Source organism: Dromaius novaehollandiae, chromosome 3, assembly GCF_036370855.1.
Source record: "Dromaius novaehollandiae isolate bDroNov1 chromosome 3, bDroNov1.hap1, whole genome shotgun sequence".
NCBI lineage: Eukaryota > Metazoa > Chordata > Aves > Casuariiformes > Dromaiidae > Dromaius > Dromaius novaehollandiae.
In genome coordinates, this window is record NC_088100.1 from 45,451,150 (window position 1) to 45,468,767 (window position 17,618).

The following is a 17,618-nucleotide window of genomic DNA, read 5'->3' on the forward strand; positions in this document are numbered from 1 at the left end:
GGAGACATGGCCCCAGAGCCACGTGGGTTCAGTTGGGTACTGCCTTCAGCTCTCCTCTTCCACTGTTTTTGTGTAAATCTGCAGTCTCTCTTTGGAATCTATTTTACCTTGTAAAACCAGAGTCTACCAGACACCAAGGACCCATCTGTTGTTTTCCTACTGGACAGAGTGAATTCACCTGTAAGTCGGACTGATAAGCTTTCTTACAGGAATGCCAGAGCTGAAACATGGAACTCATGACAATTAACATTGGATATCTGAACATTAGACTTAGTTTAAAACTAACACAACACTATCAGAGAAACACAGGATAGAAATCCTCTGGAAATCTGAGTAGAGGCATACTACTTTAATGTATGTATCACATTACACAATCAATTGATGACTACCAATTAGCCAAATCCGCTATTTAATGAGTGCTTTAACAATACTGAACCTCACGTTCACACAGCTTCTTTCATCAACAAATTATCATCAGGTTTGTTTGCGCGGTGATATTTTCCATAAAGCGATGTCAGTTGCCATTTATTATACCCCTAGCTTTTAATTTGCTAACGGATAAATATTTCATGAACTATTCCATTACAATAATGGAAGTTAGGTTAACTACCATAAAATTTAACAGGGCTTGGCTGTTATAAATACTGGTATACATAAACACTTTTCTCATTCTAGGCCTACTAAAATTTGATATCATGAGAAAAACTCAGTTAAACCCCTAGATTGGAGAAGAACCTGAGTCTGTGAATCCCCATATAACACCCCAATTCTGCCAGTTAAAAAGAACAGGCAAGATGCTGATGGTGATCCAGAGTATCGCTTTGTACAAGATTTAAGGGCTATAAACCAACATGTAGTTGCTCCACATCCAGCAGTCCCCGACCCATCAGCCATTTTACTACAGATACCCCACTGCGCAACTTATTTTACTGTGATTGACCTAACAGCAGCCTTTTTTAGTATACCGATAGCTGAAGATAGCCAAGATCTCTTTGCTTTCACTTGGAAGGGACAACAATTAACTTGGACAAGGCTGCCACAGGGATTTACTGGGTCTCCGACTATTTTTTCACGTATACTTAAAAATGACCTCTCAGATATCGTACTTCCAGGACATTCTGTATTAATACAATATGTAGATGATTTGTTATTAGCAAGTAAAGATTATGAGACATGTCTGAAAGATACTGTTTCTCTATGTAACGCTCTTGCAGAAAAAGGGCATCGAGCATCTCTGTCTAAACTCCAGCTGTGTCAAAGAGAGGTAAAATATTTGGGTTTTATCTTAAAAGAAGGACACAGGTTAGTTGATCCTGAACGAGTAAAGACAATTCTTGATATGCCTCGTCCTGTAACAAAAAAACAGCTTAGGGGATTTTTAGGAGCTGTAGGATTCTGCCGACCGTGGATTCCGGGGTTAGCAGAACTTACTAAGCCTCTAGTACAGGCAACAAAAAAGGAGGAGATAGAGCCTTTGGCCTGGGGCCCAGAAAGGGAGAAAGCTTTTACATCTGTGAAAAAAGCGTTGGTTTCAGCCCCTGCTCTAGGATTACCAGATTATAGCAAACTATTTGAATTATTTGTCCATGAGCGACAGGGAGTAGTAAGTGGGGTACTCACCCAAAAACTAGGCCCTCACCGTAGACCAGTGGCCTATTACTCCACGCAGCTAGATGAGGTAGCTAAAGGCACTCCAGGATGCATCAGAGCAATAGCAGCTACTGCAGCTCTTATTGAAAAAACACGACCTGTAGTTTTGGGTCACTCATTGACTGTTTATGTGCCACATGAAGTAGAACTGTTAATGAAACAATATGCGACTCAAGCACTATCCCCACAGAGAGCTCACCGCTATGAACTGATAATACTGCATGCAGATAATGTGACTTTAAAAAGATGCAATATTTTGAATCCAGCAATGCTATTGCCTCTACTGGAGGACGGAGAGCCACATCATTCCTGTGAGCAGGTGGTCGTCAGCTCGAGCAAGCCCCGGGAGGACCTTAAAGATGAACCTTTGGAGAACCCGGACTTAGTTCTGTTTACAGATGGGTCATCCTATTATTTTGACGGAAGACGTCACTCCGGCTATGCTGTCACTAATGTCTTTGAGGTGCTCGAGGCCAATCCTTTGTCTCCATCAGTAAGTGCTCAAGGAGCAGAATTAATAGCACTGACCCAAGCAGCAAAAATAGGTAAGAGCTTGCGGGTAAATATCTATACCGACTCTAAATATGCATTTGGAGCGTGTCATGCAACAGGGATGTTATGGAAAGAACGAGGATTCTTTTCGTCATCAGGAAAGAAATTAGCTAATGGAGAAGAAATACGTAATTTGCTGGAAGCAGTTCAACTGCCCAAAGAAATTGCTGTAATACACTGCCCAGCCCATACTAAAGACACTACAGAAATTAGCAGAGGAAATGCTTTAGCCGACGCTGCTGCGAGGGCTGCAGCTCAACAACCTCTGAGAGAATGTATGGGGGCAGTTCCTAGGATGGACCAGAGTGAGTGGCCAAACTTAATAGACCCCAAAACTATGTATGAAAAAGACTGCTCAGTGGAAGAGAAAAAACAATGGGAGCAGTGGGAAGCCAAACAAAATGATGGTGGAATATGGACAATTGGGGAAAAACCAATTCTACCAAAAAAATATTTAATTACTATAGCTAGGTGGTTTCACGATAAAGCTCATGGGGGAGCCAAGGCAACAGCTAAACAGGTACAGAAAGTATGGGCTGCTCCAGGAATTTATGCAGCTGCTAAAAGAACAACAAATAGCTGCCCAACCTGCCAGAAGTTTTCAAATAACAAGCCAAGCTCAGATTTAGGGGGGGGGCAACCATGGGCTTACTTCCCTTTCCAGAAGCTGCAAATAGATTATGCAGATATGCCATCTGTCTATGGATACAAACACTTGTTAGTTATAGTAGATCAGTTATCAGGCTGGGTAGAAGCTTTCCCAACAAGAAAGGCTGACACAGGGGGAGTGGTAAAAGCCTTACTAAAAGAAATCATACCCAGGTATGGGGTCCCAGAAGCCATTGATTCAGACAGGGGTGCCCATTTTACAGCAAGCATAATCAATCAGTTATGTAAATCGTTAGGAATAAAAAGAAACCTACATACTCCTTATCACCCACAATCTTCAGGACAAGTAGAAAGAATGAATAGAACATTAAAAGAGAAAATAGCAAGAATATGCACACATGCTAGCCTAAAATGGCCAGAGGCATTAAACTTAGCTCTATGGGATGTTCGAAGTTCTCCATGGCAACCCATAGGACTAACACCAGCAGAAATTCTTTTTGGGAGACATTTAGCGATACCAGGGACTTATATCCCTGCTAAGACCAGCCTATTAGACGGAGATGAACGAGTAGTACAGTATGTACTAGCCTTACAAGAACGGTTTAAGGCTTTGCAAAATCAGGCTCAGTGGTTTCAGCTGGTGCCATCAGACATTCAGGCACATGATATACAGCCTGGAGATAAAATGTTGATAAAGGTATTCTCGCGAAAAACAAAATTAGAACCAGAATGGGAAGGACCCTATACGGTATTGTTAAGTTCTTACTACACTGTTAAAATTCTAGGAAAAGAGAATTGGACTCACCACTCTCACATGAAACGAGTGACAGTCCAAGAAGCAAACACAGCAGAGGTTGCAGCAGAACAGTGAAAACAACCACGTAAAGCTCGATGGGATACACGACTTCCCCAGGGTAATCTGTTCGGACTCGCCTCATTAACACAATTCTCCTTCCCTTTACTGCACCCTGCAGGATGGCAGGCAGAAGTGCCGTGCTCATGTTGCTGTTTCAAACCCTAGCGATGCTACTTTCCCTAACCTGTGGTCAAAGAACCTTAAGAGTGGCCATGGTCCCAGGCCCGTGTTAAGTATACCGGAAGTATGGGATTAAATTCTACTAAAAACTTAAACCTCTCAACCCTGGTCATGCATGGAACTGAAGTATACTCAGAAAATGAATGGAGCTGGGATAATACTAACCAACTTCCCCAACTCCTGGGAGGGACAGGAAAGGAAATAAAGATAGGGTGTCGAATGATCAATGGGTCCACCCACGAAAAGGCGACTCAAATCTCTCTCACTAAAGTCAAATCAAATGAAAAAGAAAGGAAAATTTGTGCCACTGAAAAACTGGATTGTTGGTACAATTTTACCTTAGAACAACCTGTTTTAATAGTTTGTCTGTGGGCTCACCACAATGTGGGACTATCATTTAAATTTAAAATAGACATTATTGAGCCCAGTACAGCAATACCTACCCTGACTACAATTATTTCCACCAGTATAAATAACTCTGTTACCATGAAGAGTAAGAAAACCTTATCCCCACAAATTTTTGAAATTGGACCGTATGTGATTAGAAATACAGGCCAACAAGGAGTGTTATTTAATCCATCATGGTCTCTCAAATGAGTAGAGCTATTAATGCAAATTAATATCTCTACAATCAAACTGACCTGTTCACCATTCTTAGGTACATCCTATGTGGAATGGATGGCGTGGTTACACAGGCGAACCCTCACCTCTCCAAAACAAACAAGGAGAGATGTGACCGGTATCATAGGAACAGGATTGGGAGTCCTAAACAGTATAGATGCTGCAGTACTCATAAATAAACTGAGCACAACAAGAAGTGACTTATACAGATTAAAACATCCATTGAGGTCTTCCTTATTAGCATTAGGAACTAACCAATTGCTTTCATCCGAGATATTACCTCAATGGGAAAAAATGAATGAAAAAGATCACCAATTGATAACAGATGCACTTGGGGAAGCCCAAATTAATATTTCCCTGGCCCTCAGTTGCATCCAAGCTCAACTGTGGATGCAATCTATGGCAGCAGCGATTATAAGGGAAGGGGAAGAGGGCACTTTACCCACTGAAATTCAAAAGGTCATTTGGGATAATGCAACCGAATTTGAAAAGGAATTCCAATCCTGGTGGTATCTGGTCAATTTTACTTATGATCCTATCAACACTAAGGCCACAGCCTTTGTTTTAACAATACGTAATGCTTCAACATATACAATATATCCAATCATTGCGTTAGGATTAAATCACAATGGAGCTATACTCTACCCATTGGAACATAGAGTATGGGCCCAACAAAATGGAAATAAATGGCAAACTGTGGACGTTAGCGCATGTATTGTACGGGAACAGCAAGGGTTTATTTGTGAAAGTAATACTATCAAAGCCCAAGACATTTGTCTTGACACTGAGCAAAACGTTTGTCATTTTGAAATACACCCTGATGAAACACCTGAAACTATACTTGTATATATTGGGAGAGGGTACGTATGTATGAGAACCTTTTGTAGTCTTATAGTTATAGATGGCATTGTAGTAGATATGAGTAATCATTCAAATATCTATATTTGTAACTTTACCAAAATCATGGGATGTGATTTCAATTATTCAGCTCCTATCACGTCTTATCAATTGTTACAATCTAATTATACATTAATTCAAAATTTACTACCTACCCCCATTGGGATGAATTTCACCCTGGTAAGGAAACTACTACAGCATGATGATTTGCATCGACTGCTAGAGCGCATCCGGAACAGTGGACAGAAAACTCTAATCACTGTTCACCATGATGCAAAAGAGATACATCATATCTTAGAAAGGGTAAAAAGGGACGGAGAACATCATGGCTGGGAAACTCTTCCACGGTGGTCACCAACCGCAACAGGGATATATAATCATGTATTGCACCCAGTAGTAGTTGTGTTAAGTTTAACTGTGTTCTGCCTATTGCTTACGATCATATTATACATAAGATTATGGAAAGTGATAGTACGCCTCGAAAGGCTTCGAGAACTCTGTTTAAAATATTAGCAGGGATGCTTCATAAAAACAAAGGGGGGAAATTGCTAAAGAATAGTGAATTGAAACTGTCTAGAAATGGCTGCTTAGCACAACTTCTATAAAACCTGCTTAGCATGCGTGGCTAGATTTGCTGAAGCCTTAGGCCGAGCGTGGGAAAAGTAACGAATCTTTACTCAGTTTAATAAAAAAAAGTGCCTCAGAGCTTGTTCGGGCTGGGAAAATAAGGAAGCCACACGCAGTCTGCGCACCTGTGTCACCGACTCCAAGAGGGAAGACGCCAAAACAATGGGGGAAAATAAGACCTTGGGAGGCAACCGCCAGACCCAACAAAAACAGAGGTACAACCGTCATCAGAGACTGCAAAAAACAAGAATAAGGAGAAAAACAGCTTGCCTCAGAATGACGATGAGACCCAATGAGGAGCAGGAGACCCCAGACCAAAAAATTATTATTGGTCTAACTACCGCGTGAGGGGTGGGAAATGTAAGTCGAAAAGACTATAATTACCCAGAATTTGTTTATGTTAGGGTCCCTCTTTGGAGGCACCCAGCTCGAGCTGTAATTACGGCACACACGTGATTAAAATTATCTGATTTATTTTGATTTGACTCTGAACTTTTCTGCGGGAACCTAGGGTCGAGCCCAGTTATGGTGGCCGACAGGCCTAATTTCCATAACAGGCTCACCAATCTGAAGAGTTATAACCCTCATAACTTTTTATTTAAATTCACTACACTTAAAACACACAGGCAGAGCAAACATAGCAACAACACGGAGCATTGCATTTATTCTTCACAGTTTTGCTCCCTTTTTGGACAAGCTTATTTAGGAGACATTAAATAGAGAGAAAGGGAAGGGGGACAAGGGGGACACAGCAGGGTACAGGAACGAACTGACAGGCATGAAGCAAAGAGACGAACAGATTCAGGAGGAGACATCTGAGGAAGTCACCAACCAGAACAGGGCAGAGTACATTAGCCAAAAGTGCAGAGTTCTCTGAGTCATCAAGATATCCATCTCTGTTTACATTTAATAGGCTGCTCAGAAGAGGTTTTTGCTAATTTCTTTCGACAAAGATTTCCAAAGCCATGTGGCAAGGTAGCATATGTGCTCTCAAGCTTTCAGAGCAAACATGGCATTGCCTCTGTACTACTAAGTTTTAACAGACACTGGATACATGACTAACTTAGCCCATTTAAAAATAAACAATGACAACAAAAGCTAGGACTGCCTGGCTCCTTTTAATAGTTTCTCCTTTGTGCATAGTCCTCCATCACTTTAATTTTGCTTTTATTATCAACTTTTTTTTAATAATACGCTATCTCTTAAGTGATTTCCCTTTACCTCTTTGTATTTGTCATGAACTACGATTAACTAAATCTAAAAGAATCTGAACACAGGGTTTTTTGGGTTTTGGTGGGTTTTTTTGGTAGGTACGAGAAAAGGACTTTACCTAAGCTCACCCTCATCCTAGACTACAGTATTGCAGTCTTAAAAAAAAAAAACAAAAAAAAGGTCACTCTCTCCATCACTTTCTGCTTACTTCTGTCCTCTCAGAAACTGCTGTTCATTTTTTCTCCTCAGCTTTGGGAAATAATTTAGTCCTTCTGGAACATCGAATATATCCATTAGTAGTTCAGATTCTTCCATTTGCTCATACTAATGTTAAATCACTCACGATCACTGGGTCACTAGCCAAATAGTATTTTCCAGTCTCCTAATCAATATCTGTATTGCAAACACATCCCATGAGACGAAGAAAATCCAAAACCAAAATATCAAAGTACAAGAGACAGCACCTTCCATGTCAGACCTGGCTGTGTAAGACCTCCCTCAGTTTCTCAAAATACCTTTAGACACATGCTTAAGACAATACTGAACACGATGAACCGGATTCAGCAGTTTTTAACAGAATCTCACTCGATCCAAAACCTAGACTTCACTGTTAGCACAATGCTCTCCACTTACTCAACATCCTATGTTCCAAAGCTACTGAAAACTCTACAAGCAAGGATGACAGCCCAGTTCTCCCTCATATATCTACCCTTCCTAAACAGACTTAGCTACCTAATTTTACATTCCTTCAGTGCAATCATCCCAACAGGTTTCAGTCATGCTGACTGATCAAATCTATTTTCAATGAGAAGTTCAGCTACTCATTTTGTAACCACTGACACATAAGCCACTGAACTTTGGTGCCTGAGAATGCAAAAAAGTAGATGGATTGTTTCTTAAGTGCTTTCACTTGTACTGTTAACTTCCGCTAGCATCCAAATCAGGGACATTACCTCTACACCTGACAGGTATAGGCTGCCTCATTTGCCTGGTCCTCCTTGGTGTGTCCCTCCTAGAACACTTCTAGTTTTATGAAAACAGAAGTTTCAGTCAGCTTCAAGCCAACTGCACTCTCCCTCCAGCTTCTCAGGCCTCCCCCCAGCTCCTCAGGCCTCCTCCCTTCCTTAGCCTGCAACCAGACAAGAATAATGTCAAAAAACACTTGGACTTTATTCTTCCTCATTTCACTTCCAAGATCCTAAAGCCTTCTCTTTCTTACTGTAGTTTTAACTATATTATTACTAGTGGAGACTTGGCAGAGGATTTCATAATCCCAACCAATTCTGCAGTTAAATCTTGCATTTCTACTCCAAGGCAACACTCCAAGGTATCCCTGCAGTTTACTGTATTTTCTCTTTGAGTCTTCATAATTAAGGAGACAATCTGCTTACCCTGCACATGGAGGGTTCACATATCTGAATAAAACCAATTCCTAATGCTCCATATAACTTTAAGCTTAATTCACTCTTCTGTTCCCCCTCCCCCCAACACTGAAAGACTAGTCTGTTCTTCTTTCTTTCAGTCAGTGAGTTGTTTTCTGTTGTCTTTAGTTTCCAAAGTTGTGATGTGGGTACTTGCATGGCAGGGCTTTTGATACTTCTGTTCATGGGATACCCCATTTCTGAGATCAGGGTTTCTGCACTGAGAGTTGAGTTCATATAAAAAAGTTTGAGCGCCGGATTAACTCTGGATCATACTACGATATACCAGCTTTACAGCAGATATCTGAGTAACAAAAGGAACATGGCTGTAAGTTTACGCTGTTTAAAACAACAAGAGTTAACTTGTGGAATCATGTTTTACTATGGTCTTCTTAAAGTCATGTTCAAGTATTTTTATACTCACAGTATTTTTCTTCTCAGGGCTGCTGTGTTACACAACAGCAGCAGCATCTAGTACAGAGAACTGTAACAAAAATGTTAACATTAGCATGAACGGAAAACAAATGGGACCATACAGGTGTGGAAGCACCAGAAGGAACAAACAGCAATACAATGGCTGTAAGAATGGCGTGCGTTGATGGCACGTAGATTAGCAGCTCATCAAGATCCTCAAACACACATCCATGCAATTTCCCAGGACAGCCAGACTGGGAGAAAAAGGACAGAGGGTAAACTCCAAAGCCTCAGAGGTGGCCCTGGATGATGACACTGCACATGCCGGACACATTTCTTGCACACACACGCGTCTCAGTCACCTCGATGCTTGTAAGTATGCATGCATGCCAGTGCGACTGAGTAAAATCTGTTTTGTTTTTAAAGGGCAATCGCCTTCCTACTAGTTTGATTTATAGAAAACTCTCATCATTTCTGCTTAAAATTTGTCCACTAAGTTAAACATCGTCCAAACACACCTCTTAAGCAGCAACCAAAGCCTTCCAATCTTAACAAAATTGTTAAAGAAATACTCCTTGACATGCTTCAAATGTAAACACTGCATCACTAATCTGAAAGAGAAATTCTATCAATCTGTTTTCATACTATAAAGCATCAGGAGTAAACAAAAACACTAATACCTCAGATATTTAAAACAGAACAGTTTAAATAAGCTTAACAACACTATTAGTGATATAAAGAAATCTGTATGCACAACTCAGTTTTTAAACTGTCAGCATCCTTTAGCTCTTTAAACTTCAGAGCATTTATTCAATATCCTGATATTTAGTATACTTGCCTCACTTTTCCTATCCTCCCACACTGTTATTTCCATTACATGAAGAAACTCAGCAGACCTGTAATGCCAGGGGAACAGTTTTGTTTATGTAATGCTTTCCCTGCAATCTTTGTTTATTCCCTGTCACTTTTCATTCCAGACACCTGAGACTGCTCAAATACTCATTTTATTTGTCTTTCACTTTTCAGTACACTTATAGTTCAGTCTAAATTATAAAGGTTAGTTCTTTAATATTATATGCTGAAATGAAAAATTTATGTTAGTCATTTTTAGCCCTAAGGAGTATATGTTATCAATAAGTTAAAATACCTTCAGCTTTGCCTCAGGATGTTCATATGCCTGAAGCATTCCATCTTCTCATGATAATACAGTATTTGCTCTAGTCATATTTCCTAATTTTTTTAAAACCTATCACTTTAATATATTTTTCCAAGAACATACATATTTTCATTTATTTCTTAAAACTATGCCTATATGAACCTTTTAGAGCAACAAACAAATTTATATCAAGTTAACTTTTAAGGCTAATGTCCTAAGAAACCAATCACAGATAAAAGCATTTTTGAAAGATGTTCTCCAAAATAAAATTCAAGCAAGAGTAGCATTTAAACAAGCATCCACTTACAGAGATCATAATCTAAACAGTACAGCTATAAGACTGAAACTAACTTTACCAGTTTTGAATCAGACAGTGCCAATTTTAACACTAAATGCTGAGAAAAGTGAAAAAAGTAAAAAAACCATAAGATTAAAAACAGGCCCTGCAGAAGTCAAATGCACTTTCTTTTAAGGACAAGTATTCTGGTTTTAGAATTTTACTGGAGTAATTTCTCATGTTTATGAAGTTATTTCAACTTTCATTTACAAAATGACCTTTCTTTTTTTCTCTCCTCTCAAACTGACAAATATACATAGCCCTTTTTAAAAGAATGTAATGGAGTCCTTTGAACTGTTACAACTCCTAGGCAGGATCCTCTGCACTTTCATATGACTGGCTTGATAAGCCCTTCATGGTTGTTTATGCAGCAACTTATCACAAAATTGATAAACTACAAGTATCGGAATAAGCAATTTAAGCTAGTTTCAACTCAGCCTCAAGTTACAAGATGACTTTTTCACCAACTAAATACAAAATAAAAGGCACAGCTTGGTACTCTATAGGAATGCCTCATTGCTTTATCAGACATTTCCTCTGCACATCAACCATGACCAGAAAGCAGAGAGAGTAGCAAGACCGGGGAGGAGTCAAAAAGAGGAGAAAGAGAAACCAATACATTGATTCAGAAAGATTCAAGCAATAGGTAACAAAAGGAGATTTTACACTAGTAGATGTAGTTGCATGTGCTCATTACTGTTCCATATGGATACAGACAGCCCCATCCAAATACTTCACTTTTTGCAACAGTCACTTATGATCTGAAAATCTGATCAGCTTCTGTTAATAAGTCAATATCAATAGATAACTGATAAAACTAGCAATGCAGTCTGCCTAGCTAACTGACAACCTCCTCCGCAATATTCATATTCTGAGAAGTAAACGACAAAGAAAATTTAAGGGTAAAGCAGAATTCCTTGGAAAGTCAAAGTGCCTCCATTCTTTGGAAACTCTGTTTTACTTAATAAGACCCAAAACTCAGTCCAGATGAGAAAAGTCCAGAAGTCCAAAAGGAATACCTGTGGGAATTCAGGACCCCGTGTCCCAGGTGTTATAATATCCACTTAAAAGTGGCATCTTACTGATAGCTGAGAACATTAAAAGTAAAACATTATTTGACAGCTTTCTCCTTCTGAAGAACAGTATCTCTTACCTGGAAGTCATTTTCCTGGAGAAAGTTATATAAATGCTTTTGAAAGGAAAAAGTTAGTCTCATACATCTCCTGCATTAATAGATATTTAAAGAGCAAATGAGAAGCACATTTTCATTTCTGGAGGCCAGCAAACTTGCCAAAAATGCTGATGAAGAATGTCTAAAGAAGAAAAATTTGTATTTGGGAATTGTACCTTTTTTCTGCTTTTATAAACATAAAAAAGACACTTTTACAGAACAAAGTTTCAAAGTCATTTCCATGTAAGGAGAAAGAAAACTTTCAAAAAACAGACCGTGTTATAGGAGACAGGTTTAGATTCAAAACTGAAAATTCTGAGTAGAAGTCACACCTAAAAAATTATTTAGCCCGCATCTTTGTTTCAAAAATGATAGAATTGCATCTCTCATTTCTAGACTGCTTGTACCTCTTCCAAGGATTACTTCTTCCTAGAAATACACATAATTTAACGATTGTCTCAAGGTCTAAGAACACATCCTTCCCCCCTTCAAAGCTGTTATAAATATTGTTCACTATAATGAACGTAAGTTGACCATGTTTATTCAGAGATTATTAATAATCAGGCTATGAATAATTATTTTGGAAATGCTGATCACAAATAACTGCTGATACCAATTCAGTAGTGAAGTCAAAAAACAATAATCAGCAAGAAGGATCTAACTGGAAGGCAGAAATGTAAGAACTGCAAAGTTTATAATCCTCTGAACTTGGACATTCATTTAAAGACAAGGTTATTTTCAGCAGTACTGTATGTTCAAAAAAACATGAAATGAGAAAATTCACATGAACATGCACAAACTTCAAGTTTTCAAAAACATTTACTAGCTAAGCATCAGAAAGCAAACACTTGATTTCAGAGTTAAATACCTGAGCTTGAATTTAGAATTCATTTTCAGCATGCCATATCTAAAAATTCAAGTTTTAGAGAAACTTTTGTACCCCATTCAACTAGGTCATATCTATCTCCTTCTCCACCAAGCAAACATAAAGGAGCAGAGGGCTCTTGGATTATAGTGGAAGGTTAGGAAAAAGGGAAAAAGCATTCTCATCGTAACAGAGTACTTCCTCAAGTTAATTTACTTCCCTGGGGCACCAAAGGAAATAAAGTATTTGAGTACTTTTTAACCTTTTCATTCAGGAAATGAAGGAAATTTAAGATAACTCATTTTTAAGATACATTAGATTAAGCACTTCTGTTTCTTATCTGTCAAGTTCGGCTTTCACCTGTCACTGCTGATTATCTCCTAGTTGAAGCCCCAATCTTTAAGTGAAGTGCATGGACAGATGCTGTTTAACTAATGCAAATGAGCAAAGAAGAAAGAAATGATACGTTAAGCAAGCAGAGAACATGGCTGTTATACAGAGAAGAATCCCTGTGAATTTGCTGTTTTAATGACCTATAGCAGAGTCATATTTTCAACTCAGTGTGAAGATGCACATGCAACCCCCTTGTTTCCTAACAGGACTAATGTTTTAAATAATTTTTATGAAAATATTTGCATTTACATTGCACTCCAGTGATTACTTAGGGCCTGTACTTTATAAGCATGCACTGTAATCAGTTTATTACTACAGCCATTCTAATACAGTCCTATTGATGACTCATCTATACACAGGACAACTCTCCAAATGTTTTCTTTGTAAGATGGATTTTCCGTAGCTTAGTTCCAGCTGAAGTCTTTCGGAATCTCGGAAGAACTCAAAACACTGCTCCCCCTGGAAGAAGCCTTTCAGCCACAGGCAAGATGCAGATTCTACATATTAAAACAGACTGCTGCTGCTGCATCTAGTATCTCTTACTGTTTTAGCTGAGGGTTTTTTCCTACATCATAAAAATCTCATCCTTTATGGTAAATCAAAGAAGTTTCTTGTCTTTTACATCTTATTAGATTTGAGACTTAGCAACAAACTACTGAGCAGCTGCTCTACACACAGAGCTTGCCAAAATACTTCTGTACATTTAGCACTGACCTGCTAAATCCAGAAACAGAGATGGCTCCCCTGTTTCCAGTCCAAGATAAATTCAGCCACTGGATGAGTGTGCAGCGAGACTGTAGGTATTCCAGAGATGTGTCATTAATCCTTGCCCAGTAAGGTTGTAAACTGAGATGAATATACTGTAGAGGATCACAGCAATGTTGATATAGTAGCTTACAAGTTTGTGCTAGTCTACACAGGTCTGGTACTGTAAGGTGACTCAAAATCAACTGGATGAGCTATATTAAAATACAAAAAAAAAGTCATAGATGATCATACAGCACTTGAAATGTTAAGGGAAAACTGCAAAGGAATAATAAAAGATGTTCCAACTTCAAAGAAAAGTAAATCCTTTTCCTTAAAAGTAACTTCTCAGATCATTGATCAACTATTAAATAGGATTGCACTGCCTTCTCAATTTGACAGCATATTAAACAAGAAAGAAAAAGCAGATCAACATACAAAAGTGACAGGAAGCTTTCAAATTAGAAGTTTCTTTATCCATGCTAATTTAAACAGTGATATATATGTAAACACTATGTTTACATATTTCCCTTCACAACATCTGCACATTTGTTGATCAGAAGACTAAATTGACATCCTCTTTCTTCTCTGGATTTGATTTTTAGCTGGTGGCACATTTGCAGAGTACATGAAAATCACACCACGGTCCAGTTTCCCCAGTCCTTGAACTGGTGGCTCATTTGCAGAGTACATGAAAATCATACCATGGTCCAGTTCTCCAGTCCTTGAACTGGGCTAGATTTATTCTTCTGCTCCCTGGTATAAAAATTCACGGTTTTGTGTTCTACCTTATATCCTCTCCCAAGCTGGACATGCAGCTAGATAAAAAGCTCAACATTTACAGATCATCCTTTACGAAGTAATCTCTTTCTTGCTGTAATACTTTCAGTGCATCTTTGTTCTACGCCAGAGTCAAATCTGAAATGCATTTTTTTTTAATCAAATTGAATTATCTCAGTTTCGGAATAATCACCAGCTCTTCTCACTAGCAGCACCACTCTGTGTATTTTTGTAATGACTTATCTCACATGCAGAAATAAGGAAGTATCCCCTTCTCCTATTATGCTCTGTTTTCCTTTTAAAGAAACATTAACCGAAACAAATACCAAAAAAACATACAGATAAACACTCACTTTAGGAAATAACAGAAAATCCTCAACACAAAATCTCCTCCAGTTTAGAGACTGAGAGAAAATGCACTTGAATAATGAAATCTAAAAATTAATGCTGACTTAACTGGGGCTTCCTTTAACAGCCATAAACACCTGCACTCAAGTGATGTAATTAAAATTGACTAAGCACTTTCAAGCCAAGGAGGAAACAATAACTCCCTGAAATGAACCAGTATAAATAAATAAATAAAGTCCTGTGGCTCTTTCAAAATATCATCATGTTTCATTTTAACTTGTTGTATGGATTCACACAACAAAACTGTCAAAAATAAGACTAAAACCTGCAGCATTAAATCAAAATGAAGCTGTTCAAGAGATCCAAAACAAACTGTACTTCCGAAGTACCACTTTATGGAAAGTTAATCCCCACCTCCTGCCAGTTTTGGAAGAGAAGCAGCAAGAACACAGTTCAGTTTCCTGCAAAATGAAAAGTGTTACTTCCTCCTCAGCTCCAGATTTAGTATTGGAATATGAGACATACTATAGACATGTACAGGATTTTCATTTACAAAAAGTTAACTTCAAATTCAAAGCCAAAATACAGTGTGCGTGCATATATACTCAAGCTTCTCTCAAATTTGACTTCAGCCTTCCCTCTATTCTCCTCACTCTCCCTTCTCCTCCCAGAGAAAGCAGCACAGACCTCCTCCTGCACAGGTGTGGGGAACTCTTACCTCAGCTTCATGTTGAGGATCAGAGTAGACATTTTAATGCAAGTGATGAAATGCATGTACGCAGTGCATTTAATCATATAGTATAAATCAAAGCTTGTTCCTGACTAACATTTAGGTTGTTGGCTTTTTGGTATCTGAGGGAGAGCAAACTAACTAGGAGTAACAGAGATATAACCCCAAGTAAGTATCTTGATTTTTGCCTTGCTCAGACACATGCTCTAGTATATAAGTTGCTTAACACAGCTGTTTGCTATTCTAATAATAGATGTCTAAACAGATACCTATTTTGCTAAGACCATCAATTCACTTGAAAGAATTTTTCAATGTTCTGAAAGACAACTTCAAGTTATTTTGCAATCTTTCAGCTATTCCACTTGCCATAATCCACCCAAATAATTATTTTCTGAATGTCTTCCCCTTTCTCAGAGGTTTTTTTCCAATGCTTATTCATTAAGTTTTCTAGAGCAAGCAGCCCAGCAGTGAAGGCTGCAGAGTTAGCTGAATTTATGCCTACAATTACTGTGGCATGATATGTCTGATAAAGCAAAGCAACACAAATTTTGTTAAATAAGAGAAAAGTTGCTTTGACTTCTGAGCAGTAAAGATAACAGTGAATGAAACTAAAAGTGCCTCACCAGTGTCCTTTTACACTAACTGATGACTTCAATGAGTATTTCACAATATACAGAATGCTCCAATTCTTCTCCACCTGAGATGAAATCCCCTACCACACAAATCTTAATCAGAAGAGATAATCCTTCTTTATTTTTACTAAAATTACACTACTCTAATATGTAGAGTGAAAAAATATAATGAAATGTCACTACTATGACATTAAGATATAAGTACCTTTTTCTAGCTTTTGATTAAACAAAGATAACAGGTTCCAAATCTACAGGCTAATAACCATTAATCACTGTTAGTCTGGAGACTGGTGTCTGTCAGAAATCTGCTTTTTATGTATGTGTATCCTAGCATAAAGTACAATTTGATACCATAATGAGTATGCGACATGATGTGCTGTATTGTGCTATGCTGTGTTCACAGTGATTCCCAGAATGCTGGAGAGCTGAGGATCTGCTTTGAAAACTAATCTCATAACACAGAGTTTTTTGCAAACAACTGTTGTTACTCTGCATTTATAAAGAATTATGGCAACCAACATTATTGTTTCACACACTTTCTTATAAATCAGCCAGTAAAAAAAAAAAAATATGGTTACTGGAAAGGTACTACAAAGGAATTTTAAAAAGGAAAACAGAGTATAACAAATGTAATGCCAATTACCTTTTTAGGGTATGACAGACCAAAAAAAAAAAGTAATAATCAGAAGTGCTTTCCCCCATTTCCAGGGGAAACAATGCACATTCCACAGTTTTAAAAATATACAGATATATACACACACACACATATATACATACATATGTATATAAAAAGCACAGCTTAAAAAACACAGAAGTCTCCCTCATTGCATCAGAGTTTGCTTATAATCTGAGACAGGATCTCCATCACACTCTTCAATACATGGGGTAAAATTTAAAATTAGCGTGTCTGCTAACACTACTTATTTCCCAAAAAGTTTCTTCAGCTTTTCAAAGAAATGAATTTTAGCAAACTATAATCTTTTATACCCAATAACACACTTTCTGCAACTATACTACAATAACGCAGAACTTGATTTGGTAAGGAAACAATACTTGGGAACTAGTCAAACCCAGAAATCCTACTCTTTCTAGAAATTTCCTCCTTTGATTCATTTTTTTCCTAATATGAAAGCATTTTGGCCTATACACACCACTAATTTAGAAACATTCCAAAGAATACTAGACTGCATTTTTTTTATTCTGCAACTAGGGCTCCCACAGCTTACACCCTAAATAATTAGAACTGAAAGAGACACACTTAAAGGACAAGGGATATGCGGACAAAAAGAATGAAGGCAGGAAGTAGAAGGTGGTATTCCCCAGCTGGCTACATGCCTCAGTATAGTGTAGGAAAACACACTCCATAGCTCCATGGTGCTATAGCTTGCATCAGCAAATGCACACACATCCAACAGCGCATGTG

General features: G+C 38.3%; 1 protein-coding gene across 4 annotated transcripts in view; it reads right to left on the reverse strand.

Moving 5' to 3' along the window:
- Nucleotides 1-17,618, reverse strand: part of FBXL4 (F-box and leucine rich repeat protein 4) — a 75,921-nt gene that overhangs the window by 38,493 nt on the left and 19,810 nt on the right. For all 4 annotated transcript variants that reach the window (XR_010388300.1, XM_064508808.1, XM_064508809.1 and 1 more), the window contains exon 5: nt 13,676-13,920. Coding sequence is in view for 3 of the 4 variants with exons in the window: in XM_064508808.1 (XP_064364878.1) it covers nt 13,676-13,920 (245 nt within the window). In the remaining variant the exon portion in view is untranslated. The remainder of the gene's footprint in view (nt 1-13,675; nt 13,921-17,618) is intronic.